General features: G+C 42.2%; 1 protein-coding gene across 13 annotated transcripts in view; it reads right to left on the bottom strand.

The window, feature by feature from the left end:
* The window catches only part of Ten-a (Tenascin accessory), a 250,510-nt gene that overhangs the window by 7,014 nt on the left and 221,535 nt on the right, over positions 1 to 21,961 (bottom strand). For 10 of the 13 annotated variants that reach the window (XM_064071908.1, XM_064071909.1, XM_064071907.1 and 7 more), the window contains 10 exons: positions 7,882 to 8,153; positions 7,273 to 7,392; positions 6,370 to 7,218; positions 5,559 to 5,963; positions 5,121 to 5,306; positions 4,681 to 4,827; positions 3,758 to 3,965; positions 2,833 to 2,859; positions 1,388 to 1,507; positions 116 to 283 (listed from right to left, as the gene is read on the bottom strand). In XM_064071908.1, the coding sequence (XP_063927978.1) occupies positions 116 to 283; positions 1,388 to 1,507; positions 2,833 to 2,859; positions 3,758 to 3,965; positions 4,681 to 4,827; positions 5,121 to 5,306; positions 5,559 to 5,963; positions 6,370 to 7,218; positions 7,273 to 7,392; positions 7,882 to 8,153 (2,502 nt within the window). Of the gene's footprint in view, positions 1 to 115; positions 284 to 1,387; positions 1,508 to 2,832; positions 2,860 to 3,757; positions 3,966 to 4,680; positions 4,828 to 5,120; positions 5,307 to 5,558; positions 5,964 to 6,369; positions 7,219 to 7,272; positions 7,393 to 7,881; positions 8,154 to 17,502; positions 17,774 to 21,961 lie in introns of those variants that run through there. The other 3 variants (XM_064071917.1, XM_064071920.1, XM_064071913.1) reach the window with 2 other exon arrangements.

Here is a 21,961-nt window from a genome sequence, read left to right as displayed (position 1 = left end):
CGGAGGGACGCAACTTTGCGAGTTATTCGGTCCATCTAACCGCACGAAGAATTTTAAATAAAATTCTTTGGTCGTAGATGGACCGAGCGTCCCTCTGCGATCGGGTCGTCGGTACCTGGCATGGAGGGTGGAGACGTCGGATTCGTCGTTCAGCTGCATGTGAACGGGCGGGAGGACGACGATCTGGTTCCAGGGGACGAAGACGGTGCGCGTTAGGGGCTTGAAGGGCGATCTTTGGAACTGGAGGGTGACTGCGCCGCCCCCGTTCACGAGCACGTCGAACCTGGCGCGGGAATGGCGCATTAAAAATGCAAGACATGGGATTGGGACAATTAAATTATTAAAGAAATTAGATTTCCCGGAGCGAGTTAGTCTCTTTCTGTTAAGGTCGGAAAGACATTCCCTAATTAACGGCACTATTGCCGCGTTCTATTCTCGTGCCCTTATTTTATTATGTGTTTAATTGCACGGGCGGATTCCGTGAATTCTAAGAGCGAGCGATTTATCTCGCGTTATTTTTGCTTCGGGAAAGTCCATCAGGATCGGTGCGACGGGCGCTAATTAATTTTTCACAATTAACAAAGGTCCGGCCCACGTTTTGACCCTTTGAAAGCCGCCCCCGCTTCGACCAAATTCGCGCAAAGGAATAACCTTTAATAATGCATCAAAGCATTTTAAATTTGATCGCGGACCCTCAAAAACGCCCGGACGGCGAGGTGCTTTAGATAAATAAACAAACACCCGGTAGGTTTCGGTACAAACAGTGGAAGTTTAGCAGCGGAATGAGCCACATCAAAGTAATGGATTCGCTGTAATTTTCCGACGCATAACAACTCGTGACAAACTAATCCGAAGAACGCTTTGTACGCTTTATTAATTAATCATCAAACATTGCTTCCTTTAATAGGAAATGCGATTTAATTAACAGAAGGAGGCAATTAGCTGCAACAATAAATATCGTTATGTCGGGGCGTCGAGACTTGTTTGGAATTTCGTGATCGGCCTGTACATAATTAATTCGGGAAAAACTCGCAGGATTTGTACATCCGGCGATCGTCGGAGCTAAATCCGCGAATTAATGGGGGGGTGGGGCCTTAAATATGTATGATATTCACGAGAGTCTATTAGAAATGCTAACAATAACTTGCAGAGCGTCCCTTAAGCCGACATGATTTAGTTCCGACGTGCCGGAGAAGCTCAGGAACAGAAACAAAGTGATCTCTTGTAGTCGTTTTGCTCGTGCTTTATTTTTAGAATTTTCGAGTTACTCCGTCTTTGGCATTAATGCGATTTTCGTATCGTCCTTTCCTTAACGAGAGAGAAAGAGACCGTCGCATCGCTCGTCGCAATACATATATATATATACATACGAAACACAAGAACTCACCATCCGCCTTGTCTGGTCAAAGTGAATCCGAACCTCGACTCCCTATCGACGGAAACCCTTATTCCGACAATTCCTAGTCCTTGAGGTGTAACAACTTGACCTCTCATTACTGCTACACGGCTGTCAACAAATTCCGGTAAGCAAACGTCGTACTCGTAACAGATCCGAGACGTCGCAATCTCAAAAAAAGGGAAAGATGAGAACACAAGCTTTGAGAGTGCAAAGTCAAGTCGTTTCGTAGCTAAAATATCCAATTATTACAAAGCACCCGATCGTTTTACGTCGTCGCCCGATCGATCAAGCCGTATCGATCGACCGAACATGTTCATCATGCACCGTTCCCAGCATTGATAAAAGCCGTAAATATAAGCTGTGTTTTGCTGCAATAATGATTTTACAGCACAATAAAATGGAACAGGTGGAATTAATCGGTCGGGCAGCAATTTTATTGTCGCCGCTCTTCATTATTACAACAACGATGTCCAATGTGCAGGCATTGTTCCACCACTACGTAATCATGAAAATAATTCAATAATAAAAATTTATAACATCGAAGTACCATAACACCAAAGTCTTAATGGGTTTCTCAATTTCGTGCCGACCGGGTCCTCGCGGCGAAAGCCACATTCAAATTCAATATCAGGCAGACGGTGTGGCGTTCGCCGGAAAAAGAGGACCGTTCAGGCGCGTCCGGTCGGTATGAGTGTATATGGTGGTCGATCAAAATGCAACGATGCAATAGAGGGCACTGGTGTTGGGTGGGTGTAAAGGACAGGTTGCACAGAGGTCCCGGGTAACTGACAATGACACGAAGACAAAGGAGGGACTTCGGCCGAGCCGTCATTTATCCGTCTTACTTATTCACTTTTTTTTAAAAAACAATTCGTGTACAATGTTGTTTCTCAGTTGGCGCGCGCGCGTCGGTTTTTGGTGTCCGCGCCACCGTTTCTCATTCCAGCGCACTACAAATCGCAACGGGACAACGTGTCGGTAGTCGAAAGTCCTTGTTCGATTGCAATTTATAAAACGCCGATGATGATTTTGATGTGTGTGTCGAGCTTCGGGAGACATGATTTTGATTCATGGTATGATTATGAATGTGGACGAGTCACAAATGGCGTAGCGACAGAGACAAGAGCTGAAACATTCAATGCAACAGAAAAAAAGATGGACCTCTTACGGGCTGTTCGAGCCGGAGGAGACACAAGCGAAAGTCTGTCCTGTCAAGGTTGGTTTGATTGGTTGGTTAGTTAGTTAGTTAGTTCAGTCCGCAAGAGATCCCGGGATGAAAACGAAGCATGAAATGAACAAACATGTAGAGAGTACATAAAATGTCGGACAAAACAAAATGGAGGATGGTGGCACGTGGGGAGCGCAGGCTACAGGCAGCACACGGACAGACGAACAGACAGACAGACAGAACATGGGGAGATGCTGCCACTTACCGCGGTGTAAAGGAATTCCAGAACTCGCTACAAGTGAAGGTTGCACCAGCGACATAGGGGACACAGAAGACAGGACAATTACTAACCACACGGCAATACTCTGCGGCGACTGCGGGCCGACGGCGACTTTCGGGTCGGCCGGGCGTCGCTGCACGTACTACGTAAGCGGGGGCCGTCGCGACGGACGCCGCCACCGGCACGGGTGGCGGCGCTTCCGTAGCGGCGGCCCGGGTACATGTTTGAGACGGACGCACTCGCACTCACACGTTTCCGTGACGACACAACACAATCAGAACAAACTCTTAGCTACAGACAATGACAGACACAAGTTAGCAAAGGTCTACTAGCAAACAAACAAACATATATATGTATGTATAAAGAAAACGGACGGACGCAAACATGGTCTAGAAGCGGGCTAAAAACGTGAAACAACATTGGCTGCTCAACTTGTGTCCGCCACCGGCGTGATACGTACCTAGGGCTAATGGGTCGTACACATTACCAGTCAATTTAAAACCAACATCTATCAGCTATCATTTTATATATTATCTTAAAATTAAGTAAAAAACAAGGGTCTCGGCGGTGTATAAATCGCGCCGAATAGCGGACTCGGTGGTCCGCAATCTGAGCGACAGACTCGGGCTTCGGAGACGGGGAGACGCACACAGGGATTCAGACAAGACAAGACACAAATGAACTCCCGGGGCGAGCCGGGCGGATGGGGTGGTTACGGACGGGGGGGAAAGGGCTCCGCTGGGGGTGTGCGGTGCCCGAGCAAAGCGGCCAGCGAGTGTCCGCCGACCTCCGACTCAACGTGCAGAGCTGATTTCCTGTGAGCCGCATTTGAATGGTCTGCGTGACTAGATTTCTGCTCTTTAAGCTCTAAGACATCACTCGACACACTGCGCCATCGCCGACCACTTACCTCTCGGTGTATTCGTCCATGTGGGAGTACGACTGGACCGAGTTCTCCTCGATGAGGAACTTGACGCGCTGGTAGAACGACGCCGTCACCGACGGCGGCTGCTTCCTCAGTAACACCTCCACGGGATCGTTGCTCGACAGACACATGATGTGGTCCGTGCAGCTGGAGTGCGTGCAGCACTCGCTGTCCGAGCAATCCGTCATCCCGTCTGGCAAACAACACAAATCGTTCAACACGTGCAGAATACATAACATACAAGACAGACGCCCTTGTATCGCGGCCGACGCCCTGCACCGCGGATGTTTCGTGCTGACGTCTCCAGTTAAGGCGCAGTCGGTGGGATGGCGACGAAACATCCGCGAAATTTCAACAAGTATATCGATTTTAATTGAGATCCGTACGACATTAGGGCAAAAAAGGCCTTCCTCCTTTAAAGCCCGCGATAATAACGTCATCAATCATCGCTCGAGCGCTATCGTAGCTTCAACATAAACATGAGGCAGTTGTAACCAGATTTGTGCAGGGTGTCACGCCGCCTCCGGGATGCAAGTCACGTCCGAGAGCCCGCACACATGACAGGCAATAAAACAGGATACAAGGGTATCAAATGTGTTTTTTGCATCGAATCCGAATTTAAAAATATCCCGGTATTTTCGATACGCGACAACTTCTATATTCGTCAAAGCGAAACATTTTTAGGGTAACATCCGCAAATTAGAGAGGCAGGTGAGTGAGGAAGAGAAGGCAGGCGAAAAGGGGTTAGCGGGAAAAGTGATGCGATTTTGCGAGTTTGATCAATAAAGCGGTTGGTGGAGGCACGAATTGAAAGGGAACGACGGAGAAAAATTGAAAGAACCCAAATGCGAAAAGTAAAGAGGGAATTATGACGGGAAAGGAAGATAAGAAGGGGAGGGAAAGTTTACCGTGATCGTTGTCCACGTCGTCGTTGCAATTCATCTCCAGCGGAATACTACAATCGGATCCGGCCCATCCTTGGATACAAACGCACTTGTAGAGGCCTTCCTCGAGCGTGCACTGGCCGTGGCCCGAACATCCGTTCTCGCATCCAGCTGAAAAAAAAAAGGAGGACAATGAAAGATCGTCAGGTCGCGTTTGTAGTGTCAGAAATTGCGAGGTCGCTGCAGCTTCCACACTATACAAAAGCAATTACGTCGGAAAGTAGAGCTCGTTTCGTGAAGCACGCTGAAATGATAATTGTACGTAGAGAACGTATTAATTTCTCCGGTTAGGTAGCGCTAGCGCGTGAGAATGGGAATGAGGAAGCTGTGTGCGATAAGTAAATTAGTTTTCGAGCGCAAACACATAATCCTCGGAGAAAGGGTTCCGAAGTTGTTGTACTCACGGAGGGTGCAGTGGCGTCCGTTCCATCCCTGCGAACAAACGCACGTTCCGTTCCTACATTGTCCGTGTTCCTGACATCTCGGATCGCAGGGCAGCTGCTCGCATCTCGGTCCGGTCCAACCGGGATCGCAACGACACTTCCCCGAGTCGCATCGACCGTGAGCCCCACAGTCCAAATTGCACAACGCTGGAAAGGAAGAACCCAATATTACTCGACGTATTTAGGGAAAACCATAAAGACATTAAGGTGCCCTAACGCCGCCTCTTCGATGGCCTGTTCGATATAATGCCTCGTAAAAGTCGAGGGTGAGAAGAGGAGTCGGCGAACGCCAGCTGGATGTTTTTATGTCGCTTAATGACCCAGGGAAACTTTTTTCATCTCGAAGATTGGTATTCAGTTGGCGCGAACGGCCTTAAAAACAATATGAGTTTTTCGCACCTTGGGAGCAGTCGGGGCCGGTCCAGTGCCGGTTGCAGACGCATTTCGCCGATTCCAGGTCGTACACGCCGTGGTCGGAGCAGGTCGGCAGGCATTTGTGCACCTGCTCGTCGATGACGTCGCACCGAGGACCCTTCCACCCGGCCTTGCAGTAGCACTGGCCGTGGACGCAAGCCCCGTGCTCGGAACAAGTGGGATCTTCGCAGTCGGGCTCGTCGCAGGTCTCGCCCTTCCATCCGGGCTTGCAGTGGCACGAGCCCCTCACGCACTGACCGTGGCCCGAGCAGTCGGCGACGCGACAGTCGCTCTCCGGGATGTCGCACTCGGCGCCCTTCCAACCTTCCTCGCAGTGGCAGAGGCCGCCGCCGTACTGGCCGTGGCCGGAACAGAGCACCGGGCAAACGCCTACGCAAAAAACATTTACATTTATTTTTACTGTTATGGATATTGCGTCTGCAGGATAGGGACCGAACTTACTTAGGCGGAATTTGGTTGTCGCTAAGAGAATTAACATCGGAATCACCACAACGAATTAATTACTGCGTAGAAGGACGAGAAAAGAAAATATCATCCGGAGGATTAGTTGTAAGGATTCATCGTAGGCAAACAGAGCGTGTTTCTTTTTTTGGTTTTGTTGTTGTTTCGGGTAAGATAAACAAATCATATTGTTGTTGTTAAAGCGGAGGCATCGCAGAAGTTCGGAAGCGATCGATGCGTCGTCAACCGTCCCCGTTATTAATGGCGGTTCTGTTTGTCCGAGAGCTTCGTAATGGAATTGGGAACAGAGCGGTAAGATAAAGTAAATACTCACTCTTGGAGCAGTCGATCCCTTGAAAGCCGTCGATGCAATCGCACTTGCCCAGGTAGCAGGATCCGCGCCCCGAACAGTCGTTAGGACAAGTCGTGCTGACACCCTCCGCTTCGGAAATGATCAGAGATACGCTGTGCGGCTGAAGCTCGTCGTTATAGACCGAGAGGAACCAGCGGCCCGTGTCCAAATATTGCAGTAGGCTGACGTTCACCAGCATCGGCTCCATATCGGCCTCCCGCTTCGCAATCACGTGCTCATCGATAGCCACCCCCAGATCCACGGTGGGGTGGGGCAGGTCCGTCGATAAGTCCTCCGGATAAGCCAGCTTGATGCTGTGCGGCACGTAGAACGGCCCCTTCGGCTCCGAATCGGCCAGGATCTTCCTCGTGCCCTCGTACGAGCTGGAGATGCTATCCAAGACGTCCGTCCGTGCGTTTCTGTTCTCGTACGCGAACCTGAACGGCGCCACGTCGTCGTCGTCGTCGTCGTCGTCCGGGGCCTCCCGCTTCCGCCGCAGCCGGTGGTCCAAGCGCCCCCCCTTGATGAACTCCACGAAGTCGTACTGCGTCACGCTAGGCGCGACGTTTCGCCGGCCGAACACGGCGAAGTTGGCGCCCCAAGGCAGTGTGAAATTGAATCGGATAAATGCCGGCTGTTTGTTCCGGAACTCGGAATTCCAGAACTGATATGGCGGTATCGTGACCGTGTGCAACACGTTGAGCTCCCTCTGCTCGAGCAGGGGCAGCGGCGGCCATTGCGTCTGCGGTTGGCTGCGTTGCTGCGGCGGCTGCAGCGAGCTGTGCTGGGTTGTGGCGCTCGAATGCTCCGCGGTGCTCGTCGGGAGGGATTCTGAAAGCGAGATTTCAATTCGACGCGGAAATGGCGCAGTCGGCGGGATGGTACCTTCGGTCGGCATCTGCGTCGATACGGAGCCCTGTGTCATCTGGTCGTGCGTCACGTCTTTCACGTCTTGCACTAGGATGCAGTTCGACGGATCCATGTTCGGTTTCATCGAACTGACAGCTGCAACGGGGTGAGCGATGGCCATTAGAGGTTATAAACAAGTTTCGTGTAGTTTTAATGGGTTTAGTTCGACGGCACGCTCAGGGGGAATCGCGAGCGGGGCGGCAACACCAGCAGGCGCTAAAACGCTGGGCTGCAACACCTCACGTCACACATGCCAGGACGGCATACTTTAGATTTTAACAAAGTAGTAGTTAGAATTATATTTTTTTGCGTCGATTCCGATCACCTCGTGACTTGTTGCGGTTTCCCTTGATGTTTATTGCTGATCCGCATCATCCTCCGCCATAAAAGTAAACCGTTCTGGCATTACGGTGAACAGTGCGCGACTCGCGTTACGTCAATATTTGCAATATAGGGGGGCGCGATGTGCCCCCTTTAACGGTTATGTTTAGGTATAAAACGGCTGAGGCAATCCCTGAAATTTACAGTGCGGCACGTAACAACAAATCACGGCGACAACAAAGGCCCGTAAAACCATTTAACTACCTGCGAAATACGCCAACATGGCGGTTAGGGCGACCGCCAGCAGGATCAGGCCGATGCTGAGGCATTTCCATGAGCACCGGTGTTGACATCTTTTGTCGATGTGGAACCTGGACGGGGAATACGGCGAGTAATGTGGCGGATGTGCCGACTGGGCCGGTCGAAGGGGGAAGACCGGCATTACCAGAGGCGACTGTTGAGGGGCCCCTTGCAACGAGTTGCTGCTGGCGGGCATCTGCTGGGAGAGCTGCGTCTGCTGAAGTCCTGGAGCCAGCCTGCAAAAAAAAGTAGTCGAGTCATTTTCGATGTCTCTACTGTGTGCATGTATGTAGAGAAGTGGTCCGGCGCATCCGCCATTTCGTGGGGGCATGTTTGCACAGGCGAAGGTCAATAGTCTGATCCCTTTCTTGTACAATTGTGTAAGTTAGATCTAAGGCTAAACTCGCGGTCCTTGCGTTTAACGAGCTCCGAGCTCTAAGCACTTCCCATCGGGTCCCAGCGTCGCATATGAATTTTAATGTGTTTTTTGCGCCTCCCGGCTGTTGGGCGTCTGTTTCAGCAGCCGCAAAAGACAAACGCGACCGAATTCAATTAAAAGTTTTTATTTACACCGTTCTCTCGCCTCGAGCGTAGTGATAGTTTTTCGTTCGGTATTGGAGGTGTGACGTCTCAGGATGCAATTCTAAACAAATCTAATTAAACTTGGTCGAATAATTCCGAACAAAAGGCCGCGATGAAAGTAAATGGGAGCTGAAATGATTTCACGGTGGTTGCGTCGGCCGTCTGTGCGACACACGAACGGAATATTGCATTACAGTTTGACGAAGCGATTCCGACCAGCGACTATTTGCCGGTGGTGGAAATAATCGCCCGGGACACCCCACCATTAAACACGTAACGCGAATCAAACAGTGCTCAAAAAATCCAATCTATGCTGATCTGATTCGGAGCGGTGACATGGACGGACGGAAGGCCGGCTCTAATCCCGAGGAGACCGGACTTGACTAGTTTTGGGACCGGCATGCACTGATTGCGTTGCTGATGTGGGCTCGAGTTATGAATGCACCCTCTTGATATTAAAAACTTGGACAAATTGGATCGACGAGGTCGAGGGATGAACTCGGCGCACGGATAATCTGATGGGTTTAGCGAGGAAATGCAATTAATGCGATGCCTGCACGCTGACGACGCAGGGGCGACGCAAAAAGAAAAGATAATTTGGAAATCGCGGAAAATCACATTTAGAAGACACCGACCAAACAGAGAAAGGTAATATAATTTAAAAACGACTGCTCGGCCGCCCAGTTGCGAAACACGTACGAGGACCGGGGCGAGAGTGAGTGATGGCCGTTGGAAAACAGCATTAAGTGGCACAGTTTTAACGAAATTAGCTGCGGAAAAGTTGCGTCGATAGCTTTAGTAACAATAAAGAAACGGAGTTGTTAATTTTTCATTCGTACCGAAAGCAAGCAATTGATCTCGAACCTCTGTGTCGTGACCAAAAGGGACGACGACGTCGTCCGCTGCATTATTTTTAACCGAATTTAAATAACCAGAGCGTAACGCCAAGGGTGGCTACATTTCGCGCCGCCAATAAACCTCCGTGCGATGAGCGGGGTGATCCGCTACCACCGGTTGTATTTTTGGATCCGCACGTCAATGACCTGCCGCTTCCACACATTCCACATGTTTTCGTAATTTCCCAATCATTTCCCGGCCTTTCAAAACAAAACCCCCATTTCTATTCATGACGGGGCAAAAACCAAGATACTCCGTGCATTTTGGCGCAGCGTTGCCATTTTGCAATTTAAATCGTCCGTTCCTTGAGCATTGTTCGGCTGCCTGAGCCGTTTTCCGATAGTGCGTTAATAGACTAGCAATTTTCGGGGTGAATTTAATTAAATCCGCCCCGAAACGGGGTATCGGATCGCGGAGAAAAAACGGCCATGATTAAATTATAAATAGGCCAATTAGGCGACTCTTTTCTCTTTCGCTAGCAACAAAGAAAATTTTTAAACGTGAAAGCTTCCTCCGCCATTGTTGGGATTTCGCTTTCACGGGTTAATAATAGAAGGGCAAAAAATCCGCCGCCGGTCACCGGAATCGAACCGGAATTGTTCCGGCCGGGGGCGGAACCACCCCCCGATTGTAAGGCAGTGGTTGAATCCCTGGTAATACAAGTACTGGAATCGGGTCACTCGATGACTCTTTAATTTCAGGCTTTCTTGGCGTTCCACAGCGCGCAGAATACGAAAATGAAGATTTCCCGTTGATAAGTTAGCTTTCCAAGTCCGTTTTCTTGGCTCCGAAACTACAGAACCATGATCGGTGACATACATGACGAAAAGCAAGGGCCCCAGAATTGCGCCCTAAAGCACCTCAAGACCGATAACTTTTTCAGCAGCATAGATACGAGGGTTATGCTTGAGTTATTTAATTTAGTGGACAGTATTATGATTGAATGGGTGGAATAACTCAGTTAACTGCTAATTAATGAGTTAAAGACAACTACTTGAGTGCAACGCCCCGGAGTGACAATAAACTATGAAGTGTTTTTTGTGCAGAAACTTTTCAAAAATGACCAGATTTGCTTGGCTTATGGTCGCGACTGGCAGTTCTTGGTGCTGTTGCTGCCGAGGAGTGATTCATTTAGGTGACACTCGGGAGACAATTAAACTTGCCGGCGCCAATTAGTGTCAATCATTTCTACAAAGCGGATCCCGGGCGGAATATGCAATCTATGGTGGGTTCAATGGAAATGTTAATAATAGAAATAGCAATGCATGGAGGCGGCGATTATGAGATAATTTCGTCCGAAGGGTAATTAGGCGGTAATTTCCCGGTGCCACGTATGTTACATGGAGGCCCAAGCAGTTCCACCGGCATGCGTTATTAAAGTCGTCGTATCCTGTCAAGTGTTTACTGTTGTTATAAATTCTTCAATCAAGTTTTAATTTATATTTTACGAGCACAACACGTTGCACACACCCGCGACACGGAAATCAGATAAAAGCGGCCGGTTTAAGAAGGCGCCGGATGAAAATGTCGCGTTTAAGAACGGTAATAAATTCAGCTAATCTGATCATATTTCGATCAGATTTTCTGTAAATCTATTTCACAACTTAATTTGTGTAGTATGATAGAACGGATAGATATATTTGCCTATTTGGGTCCCGATGTGGTGTTGGAAGTCTGTGTGTAATTCCGGAAACAACACCGACCGGAGTGGTATTTAGTGAGCCGTGGGGAGACGGCGGCGTTAGATATTATCGGGAGAAAAATCTATCAGATGAAAATATCTGTCTCTATTCGCAATTATTGTCCTCCAGAGCCGGCGCCAGCCGCCCCCTCATATTTTCCATTTCGGGCGAAAAAGCAATTAAAACTAACGAGCTCCGAGGACAAAACTACACCATCGTCCCAACTAATCATTTAATTAACACGAGCGCTAATTAAAATCCTGTCAAAACACTTCCGTCCAATGGGAGTTCGCGAAACGGAGCGACTCCGCCCCGGAGCCTCAGCGATTTTTCTGTGTAACTAAACAATGCGCTCAGTTGATAACTCTGCATTACATTGCTTTCCGCGTCATTTAACGCAGTAATAAAATTGCCATGTAATGTCTTATAGATTAAGTTTAAATTTCGAATAAGCTATATAAATGTAAATTCGAAGGCAGTCGCTTCGGCGAGGTGTTGCCGCCTTTAATCCATCAATTTATCTACAAGTAAGATCGAGTAATTACTCGGCGATACTTTTACAGGCGGCCTGTATTTCACCCGGGCCGTAAAAGAAATTTTAGGGCCGCGGCGGCACTCGAAAGTTTGATTCGTTCGGCCGATAAACGACTTGTTTGTCCTGCTGAGGCAAATTGCTCTTTATTGGTCACAATGACCTTTCAATTGGATTTATGGCCTAATTGATCAACTAATAAAGGAGTCTTTGTTGTTTTACTGCCGACAGTGAGCCTCCCGGGGCCGATTTCGTGATTTTCATTATGTAAAGTGCCACGCGTGAAGAAAAATCCCCGATTCGATGCATATTTCGTAATAACCGAATAATTAGTCCTGATCTAATGCATATTAATACGTTTTGGTGCGGTATGCCGTTATTATCATGCAAATTTGATAGCTGAATAAAAGCAATTTGTATCAATGGTTTATTTATATTGGATTTCTGGGACAGCGGGCTGCAGGCCGCTCGACCGTGTAATTGCATTTTCATAAGCAATAACGATGCATCGGATATGGTGAGTCAGAGAGCGGCAAAAATTGACCAGTTATTGGGGAAAAGAGGGCAAAACGACGGATAATTTGACTGGAATGACTTGAGTTTTAACCACGGGGGACACAGTTAATATTCCAAGAAATGCAGAGCTTTGAGAAATTAACGTAGGGCGCAGGTCCCGAGGGCGAAAAATTGTTTTTGTTTTTTAAAACCAGATGTCAATCTCCTCTATATGAAATTTCAAAATGACGCCTTCCTAATTCGTCAGCAAAACATTAAGGTGGCATACCGGGGAATCCTCTCTTTATATTTATTCAAATAGTTTCGCTTTTTTGATCACCTCGTTTAGAACGTCGATAACGCCAAAAAATCAATAGCAAACATTTATTAAAAAACTAAGCTTTCTGTTTTAATAATTTACATCGGATTACTGATTATAACTTCTTGTAGAATTCGCAAAAGTATTTATGCTGCGAAGATTGATGAATTAACTTCTTCTATCTATCTTTTGTGAGCCTTAAAGAATTTGTGGGGCTTTTGTTGTTTTTTCCGAGTGGTATTTGTTTATTATTTGAATACCAACCTCTTCGGATAAAGCTCGCTCCTCTTTTATCTATTTTTATTCCAACTTTCCTCTTTTCTTGAAATTTCCACAAAGGCCGAACTTCATAACCAGAAAGCAAGGGTTGCGTTATCCCCGTCGATAATTAGAGTTAGTTGAAAAAGTCTTTATCTTTCCTGGATTTTCTTGTGATGAATTCTTCTTCATCGACATGAAGGCACGGAAACCCCCAGAATAAAAAATGCGAAAGTTGAAAAAATTTTAATTATAATTGCCTCACTTTTCCCCTTAATTTACTTTATTGTTGACATTTTTTAACAAGCACAACGGTGTGCTTTTCATTTTAGAAACAAATACCTCCTGTTTACTTTGGAGAGAATTCTACATTAAATTTTTTATTTAAACAGATATTCCCATCGAGGCCGCTCGTATTTTTAATGTAGATTGTATCCAAACAAGTCACTTAACTTTTCGACGAGATTTCCCGCTCCCTCGTTAGCAGGTATTCCGCTCACAACAGGAAAATAACTCGAGAATGGGTTAAACCGAAATCTGTTTCAGCTAGTTTTTACGACTGTTGGAACTAGTTTCGGGGTAAATATTTTCCAACTTCGTCTATTGTTATGCCACGGGCATAATTTTTCGATCGTGGAAATAAATACGGACTGACAAATGACCACTTTTTACAACGACATACGCTTCTTCACCCCTTTCGGCGCAAAAAACTCATTGTTTCTTCGCTACGGCGAAAATTCCAAAACGGAAGCATGGTGCCCTTAGAAAGCTGGGGTGTAAAAATTTACGACTCTCGTGGCGTTATTAAATTCGTATAATATTAAAACGGAACAGAGCGAAATAGTGTAAAACGTCTCCAGGCCTATAATTTATTATTTTCGAACATACAGAGTTGCCGTAACCCAGTTAGACCGCAAGGCAGTGGCGCAACTGGGTTGTTTTCATATGCATAGCATTTTTTAACGATTCGATTATAACAGAAAACGAAAATAACTGCAATAGGGGGTTTTAATAAAACGTAACCCAATTTTTATGACATTTAGGCTACAAATAAAAGCATTAGGTGGAATGTGGCAATCATAGTGAGTGCGTCGTTATACACCGGTCGCTATTATCGCATTATAGATTTGCCACTTTTAGTGTCATGTTTGCGGTGTACGATGAATTTGACAGTGAGTTGGATCGAGGTACTCCATTAATATCGTAATTGGCGTCAATTTTGTACAGAACAAGATCAATATACATACAAAATTAGCTTAAATATAGTCAGCTCGCAAAATATCCGTCTAAAAATTAGGTACTTACGGTGCAGCCTGTATAGTGTTGGAGATTACCGCTTCCGCTAGGTGTTCACTTCAATTCGGATATTAGCTGATACATGACAAGAAATCAAAGATGCCATATGTCAACAAATTATCTAATCAACTCTTGCCGTGTCCTTGACATTACAGGATATGACATCATCTTTTTTTAACGAAAGACGATCTTTTTTGTGGCTGCTAAGATTATAGCAATAACATTGTCTGCAGCCGGATTGACACAATTTCCACCAGAGCTTTTCACTACTCGTGTTCTACATCACTATAATCCGCTGAACTAATGGTTTTGTTTACTGTTTTTCGCCGGGGTTTCACATTAATTAAAGCATTAAAATTTTTGTGCATCGAATTTAAAATTCAAAAACGACCCCTATGAGAACAAAGCGCTGTTTTTTTAAAGTTCCGGGTACACAGGCCTCCAAAGCTGCGTGTTTTGCGTGCCTGTTTCCGTCCATTTACAAAAAAAGTTTATGCTAGCGACCCTTAGTGTAATGTGTTATTATATGATTAGATGTATATCTGATAACGTATCTAATTTATCTAAAGCACACTTTTTGCCGAAAATTACGCTTTTTAAATTTAATAATTCGGAATTAGAGTTGAGAGCGTGCACTAAAAAACATTCCACTTCGTGGTGCTTTGGTAAAAAAAATCGTTAAAATTTTTTGTACAAGTTCTGTACAGAATTTCAAAAGAAGTTGGCGTTCTTTATGAAAAAAGACTTCAAAGCTGTGTACGATCCTTTTACAAGTCTTTTGTCTTGAGGATTAAATACACAGAAGTCACAAAAAATTGATAGTAATGGTGCTTTAAGCAGGTGGGGATAAAATTTATACACAGTTCCTTATCTGAAAACTTGAAATAGTTTTCTCTAATTGCAGCGCACACAGGACCTTTCAGATGAATGAATGGAAAGAAAATTGGCAAGATTTCAAGGAAGTTAGCAGCATCTTAAAATATCCTGCTGTTTTTGCATTTCTCGGCACTCACGACCCTACTAGCGACTAAAGTGAGCCAAAAGTTAAAAAATCCAACAAAAAACTAATCTAAAAACATTACAAACCAATTTGACTCCCACGTCCGTTTTTCATGCGAAAAAATAAAAAAAACCGCTTTCCACGAACAAATCTCGAAGATTTATAAAACAAAACTTTGATTAACAAATAAATTCTCTCTGCTTCACCGGTAATTGAAATCGTCAAAAACAAAAATCACGAAAACAGACACACGCAGATTCAGATTTAATAAACGATTTTGTGGAGCGAGTCAATTTTTCAGCCGGTTTTGCTCATGCATTGTACTTCATATTTCACCAATTATGCCTCCAAGGGACGCATTTGCAAGTGATTAACACAATCCCGAATTTTGGACATTACAACATGAAAATGGGCTTAATTGCCGAAGTATGGGAAGCCGCAGTGCTTCGAAAAGCCGGCAGGGTTCATTACGCAAACAGCGAGTTTGGTTTGGGTGCGAGCACATCGTAGGACCTCTTTTTTTAATAAATAATGGACGTTCATTTGTTCGACAAGAGCTACGATTTTTACAGTCTTGATACTCAAATCGGGTCTAGAGTAATAGAGAACCCTTCAAACTTGAAATAACGCCGGTACGAGTTCTAAATTTTCCACTGTCAACTACACGGAATTTATGTGAGGGGTGTACAAAATTCAAACATTGTTGAGATCGTTTCTCACGCCGGTGGAGATTTACGACATTTTTAAATAATACTCTAGAAATTTTTAGCATATTGCGTTTTTTTATTATTTAATTTTTGTTGTGGACTCCCAGATAATACAATAATACCTACTTATCTGCAATGGCAGATTTTATGTTATTATTATGTATCTTTGGAATTAATTTTGATTGGGGCTTATAAAGCTCCTTTGTAGAATGACACAAAAAATTGTATATTCAATGCAGATAACCAACGGGAAAAATGTACACTCAATTTCTCTGTACATGGGTAACTTCGACTGTTTATGCTTATACTTCCAAAGAATTCCACTATTAGCACGTCCAGATGACAAGCAACAGCGGCGGCATTTGTGTCAGAAGAAAATGAAATTTGATTGATCTATACACAGTGTGGAACAGAAAAGAGTGTCAAAGCGGAGAAGAAAGCGCGCTTTGTCGTAGAGCTCCACACACTTTTTTCTACGATTAATTTATTTATGGGGTGACTGTAAAAATAAAAGTATCAAAAGAGCTTAGGTAGTTTTTTCTATACATCCTAACTTTTAAAATTATTTCAGGTTTAAAAATAATATAAATTCGATAACAATATTTGTGTTTCTATTTTGAACTGTTTTAACAGAAAGAACAAATGTTATAATAAATCAAAGCAATATACAATACTCCGACTAAAACCATTCTTTAGTAGTTGTTTTTCGAATAAATACACATAACTTAGCAAATTTACCACATTTCTTATAAAATTAGACAAAGACGAACGATTCTAAAAGGGCGCCAAAGGAGATACTATGAAAAGAACAAATGTGTCATTCTTGTAAAAATTACCAACAACAACCCAATCCAGAACTGAGTGGCAATATATTTCTGAAAGCAGAATTACTGCTGTAAATCACTTTACCATCTTTTTTGAAAATTATCTCGTCAATGTAGCCCTAAATTTCAGTTAAATTTGGCATTTTTGTGTATATTGTTTTCTGTAAACGAAAACGTATCTTGATTAAACATATACCTTAAGGCACAAAATTATAGTGTACACATGTATAAAAACATAATTATTTTGTTTTCGTTATTGTCGATATTCAGGTGCTAAAAAGTGTACATTTATTCTTATCAAAAAAATATTCCAAAGAATTTTTTTCCCATTTGATTTAAATTTCTTTAGAAAATCGATACATCATGTATACCACTTATTAGTAGACAAATACAAATTTACAGTAATTTTTATAAAAATACGCCAAAAGGGCTTTAACAAGTGAAACAAGTCAGTTTTAGCGTGTTTTAGAACTAATTTAAGAGACAATCAAAGGAACACCAAAATACAGTACATTCCCGCAAAAATTACCAAGAACAGCCCAATCCAGACTCGAGCCTCGGTTGCCACATTGCTGGAAGAAAAATTAGGATCGCATTTTCATTGTTTATTGTTCAAACTCCACATGTAAACTGGTAAATGATTGCAACCCTGAAATTTAATTAAATTTCGCATTTTTTTATAATTTTTTCCTTCCAAGCGAAAACATCCCCTAATTAAATATACAGCTTAAGGCATACTCAATTTTGGCGCACATATGAATAAAATTTTAATTTTGTTTTCGTCGTCGTCGACCTTCGTGTGACATTTTCATTTCCGAAAAACCACCCCCGAATTTATTATCAACACTACATTCGCTAAACGCACCATTTTTTCTAAATTAAAAAATTCGTAAGTTTAGCCCCAATGATCGCTTTCGCCTCCATCCCCGCCCCACGGCGCCGCTCCCCACGTCCGCCGCCGCAACCCCCGTAATTAAAACGTACGATTATTACCTCGGCTGTTGCGAAAAAGGCTCCGCGTATATGTTTCGCACCCTCCTGGGCAGGGGTGGCGGCCTCGGACCGTAGCTATCCATCCCGCCGGGCACTGTCACATCACCACCTCGTCAGCGACACCCTCGACCGCTCAGTCGCCGACGTTATCGGGGGTGCGAATTAACCGAACAGCAATTAAATTCGAAGCGTTGTGTTAACATGACGCAGAGGCGATACCATCGCGCCGAGACACGCACAGCTCAACAGTTTGGGACGAAGTGGGGTTGTCGCAGTTCGGGGCGAACTCGATAGCGGCCGGCGCACGCGCACCCAACCCTCACCCTGTCTATCTGTCGCCGTCACCTCAGTCACCTGCATCGGGCCTCGCTGGAGCCGCCGCCACTGGAGGGTCGTGCGGACGGCGAGCATGCGAACGATCGGTATCGCAGGAAATGGATGTGGTGTGGTTTTACATACAAATTGAAAAAATACATCAATCACGGCGCGGGGAGGGTAATTGCGCGATTACGTGGTGATTGCGTGGGGGCGGGGGAGGCTCGAAAATCGAGAATGCGGGTTCGGTACGATTTTTTAAGACGTTAACTGCGCCGTTACCTATACACTCTGAGGGGAAAACAGAACTGCGCCGACTTAACACTAGCGTTGATGATCACAATACTGCTACTAATATTTCTAAAAAAAAAAACGAAACCCAGTTTATACCGACTACATGATGGCCCCACGTACTTAAAAATTTAATCAAAAACTCTCGAATAGGTCACAAGTTCAATTTTTCGCGTGGGCTACGTCGAACAACTATTTCAAGCATTTTCCACTTTCATGACCTTTTTAAATCTTAATTTACATTAATGGCCCTCATTATTGTGCTCCGTTTTACGTACTCTCTTAAATAAAAATAAGGTTACCGATCCGAGAAACTTTCACAAATTTGTTCTTTAATTATAATATAAAATGCTTTTCTGTAATACGGTGTCTTTGTCTTTTAATATGTTGGTAAAGACCGCCATGGAAGATTTCCCACGGTAACTATAAAATACGAGGATCGATGCAGATGAGTTCCGTTTTTTTTTTTGGTAGTGCAAGTGGGATTAAAACTTGTATGTCGGCGCAGTTTGGCATTGCCCCAGTTTTGTGCTGCCACGATTATAATAAAAGCGGGTGTGCGCTAATTGCGCCGATTAAAGGCTTTACCTGAAAACGACGGCCAAACTGCGCCGTCATGAAATTTGAGATTTATAAATTTAAAGTTATTTAAGGTTATTTTATAAATTACCCTAATGAGACTTTTACTTCCCGAGCGTAAGCTAAGTAAGTATTGTAATAGGGTCCATACAGTGAATAGCTATTTTCATGTTGTCTCGACGTTTCATGATCCCTAGAGTATGAAACATTAGGTCTCTCGTTTCCGTCTGTTTACCGTCTTTTTATAAGCAGATAATTTCCGAAACTACCGGACAGATTGTTGTAAAATTTTATCCCAATATTATGGTGTAGGTGACAAAACGCCCACAACAATTTTGCATGGTAAATGCTATTTAAATTTTATAAAATCATATACACTTGTGCCTTATGAGTCCGCCTTCATTTTTTACCTTAGGTATCCAGATTTTTGCAAAATTAAAAGTTAAATAATGTGCAACGATAAAGGCTAAGAGAAGGCTAAGAGGAGGCTAATCAGAATTCTAAAACTAAAATATGAAAATATTCATAAATCGAAAAATCGAAAAATTCGTAAACTGAACCATCGAAAAATTTGAAAAATCCATAAATCAAAATGTCGAAAATTTAAAAAATCGAAAACCTAAATCTAAAATATTGAAAAACTGATAAATCGAAGGAAAATTGAAAAATCGAAAAATTGAAAAATTCCTAAACTGAACCATCGAAAAATTGAAAAATCCATAAATCAAAATGTCGAAAATTTAAAAAATCGAAAACCTAAATCTAAAATATTGAAAAATTGATAAATCGAAGGAAAATTGAAAAATCGAAAAATTGAAAAATCAAAAATTCGATACATGGAAAATTTGAAAAATCGAGAAATCGAAAATTTAAAAAATTAAGGTAAATCAAAAATTTGAAAAATCGAAAAATTAAAATATATCGAAAATTTAAAAAATCCAACAATTCAGAAATCCTAAAACTGAATCACCGAAAAAGCAAGAAATGGTGAAATAGGTGAATCAAAGAATCGAAATATCTAAAAGTTGAAAAATCGAGAAATCGAAAATCGAAAAATTGAAAAATCAAAAATTTGAAAAATCGAGAAATTGAAACCCGGAGAAACTAAAATCGGAAAGTCGAAAAATCGAAAGATAGAGGAATCAAAACATGAAAATCAAAAATTTGAAATTTTGAAAAATTGTAAATATTGAAAAACCGAGAAACTAAATCAGAGAAATCGAAAAATTGAAAAATTTCATGTGGAAAAATTGAAAATTTAAAAAATCCAAAAATTAAAAAATCGAGAAATCAAAACAACTATAATTTTAAAAATTGAAAAATTGAAAAATCTAAGGAAAAGTAACAAACTGAAAAATCTCACAACTGAATCATCGAAAAACTAAGAACTGAAAAATTGAAAAAGCGGAAAATTAAGAAATGGGAGAATAATTTTTTATTCGAAATATCGAAAAGTTGAAAAAGCGGGAAATTGAAAATGAAAAAATTCAGAATTCGAAAATTTGATAAATCGAGAAATGGAAAAATCGGAAAATCTTGAAATCAAAACATCGCAAATTCAAAAATCGAAAACCGTAAAATGAAAAAATCGAAAAATTGAAAAAACAAAAACCTGAAAAATTGAAAAACTGAAAAACCGGAAAACTGAGAAATCGCGGAATGGGCGAATCAAAAAATTGAAATATAGAGAAATTGAAAAACCGAGAAATCGAAAATTAAAAAAATGAATAGTCGAAGATTTGAAAAATAGAGAAATTGAAGAATCGAAAAACTTAAATATCCCAAAAAATATTGAAAAATTGGGAAATCGAAAAGACGAAAAACTGAAAAGTCGAAAAATCGAAAATTTAAAAAATCTAAACATTAAAAAATTAAAAACCCAGAAAATTGAGAAATCGCGAAAAGGAAAATCAAAAAATCGAAATACTGAAAAATTAATAAATCGAGAAATCGAAAATATTAATTTAAATCGAAATTTTGAAAAATGGGGTAATTGAAAAATCGGAAAACTCTAAAATTGAAATACCGAAAAATTGACAAATCGAAAAACCTAAAAGTCGAAAAATTGAAAAATCACACAGCTGAATAATCGAAGAAAAATTGGATAATCCAAAAACTGAAAAATCCCTAAACTGAATCATCGGAAAACTGCAACATCGACAAATCAAAAAGACGAAAAACCGAAAAGTCGAAAATTTAAAAAACCGAAAAATTAAGAAATCAAAAACCTGAACAAACGAAAAATTGAAAAATCGAAAAATTGAAAAACCAAAAAACTCAAAAACCGGAAAATCTAGAAATCGCAGAATGGGAGAGAATCAAAAAATCGAAACATCGAAAAGTTGAAAAATCGAGAAATAGAAAATAAAAAAGTTGAGAATTCGAAAATTGAAAAATCGGGAAATCGAGATATCAAAACATTGAAAATTTAAAAAATCGAAAAATTGGAAAATCCGAAAACTAAAATATCGAAAAAGTGATAAATCGAAAATTCGAGAAATCGAAAAAAATATTAAATCCAAAAACTGAAAAATCCCTAAACTGAATCATCGAAAAATTGAAACATCGGCAAATCGAAAAGACGAAAAATCGAAAAGTCGCACGTTTAAAAAACCGAAAAATTAGAAAATCAAAAACCTGAAACGAAAACTTGAAGAACTAAAAAATTCAAAAACCGGAAAATCCAGAAATACACTCTGTATATTATACAATTATAAGTTTGAAGCGTACAAAATCGGACCAGTAAGGCTTTTTTAAAGACACTAAATTTAAATTTTTGTAAAATTTTATTATTTTTTTTTAAGATAAGTATTAGAGAGTTTTCCTCGTCTTTTGAACTACAACATCATGATTATTTCAGTGCGTATTTTCCAAGGGAATTATTTAATAATTTTTTTAGGAGACGTCATCATCTTTTTGGTGGGGATATCTAATATTCGACCACAAAAAACCCAGTATTGTTTTTTGTGGGAACGAGGTCAAAGGATCCCTAGTTTTTTACACACATTTAAGCAAATTAACAATAGATCCCTAACAGGCCCATACAGAGATTATCTCATGCTATATTTAATGAAATTCAGTTTTAGTTAATTTGTAATTACTGTAGATAGGGATGTAAACCTGTTACTAAATTCTCTACCTTTTGTTCACCTTCTTGTGTAAAGTAAAGATTAATTTAATTAATTTTGAAAGCGATCATAGCTAATCATAACGTAAGTGTGTTCCTAAAATTTGGGAGAAATTAAATGAAATAATCTATATATAAAAAAAAAAA

The sequence above is a fragment of the Zophobas morio genome, unplaced genomic scaffold (genome assembly GCF_036711695.1).
Source record: "Zophobas morio isolate AGI-343-1 ecotype UQ-CSIRO unplaced genomic scaffold, CSIRO_AGI_Zmor_V1 ptg000041l, whole genome shotgun sequence".
Taxonomy (NCBI): Eukaryota; Metazoa; Arthropoda; class Insecta; order Coleoptera; family Tenebrionidae; genus Zophobas; species Zophobas morio.
This window is presented reverse-complemented; position numbering and strand designations above follow the sequence as displayed.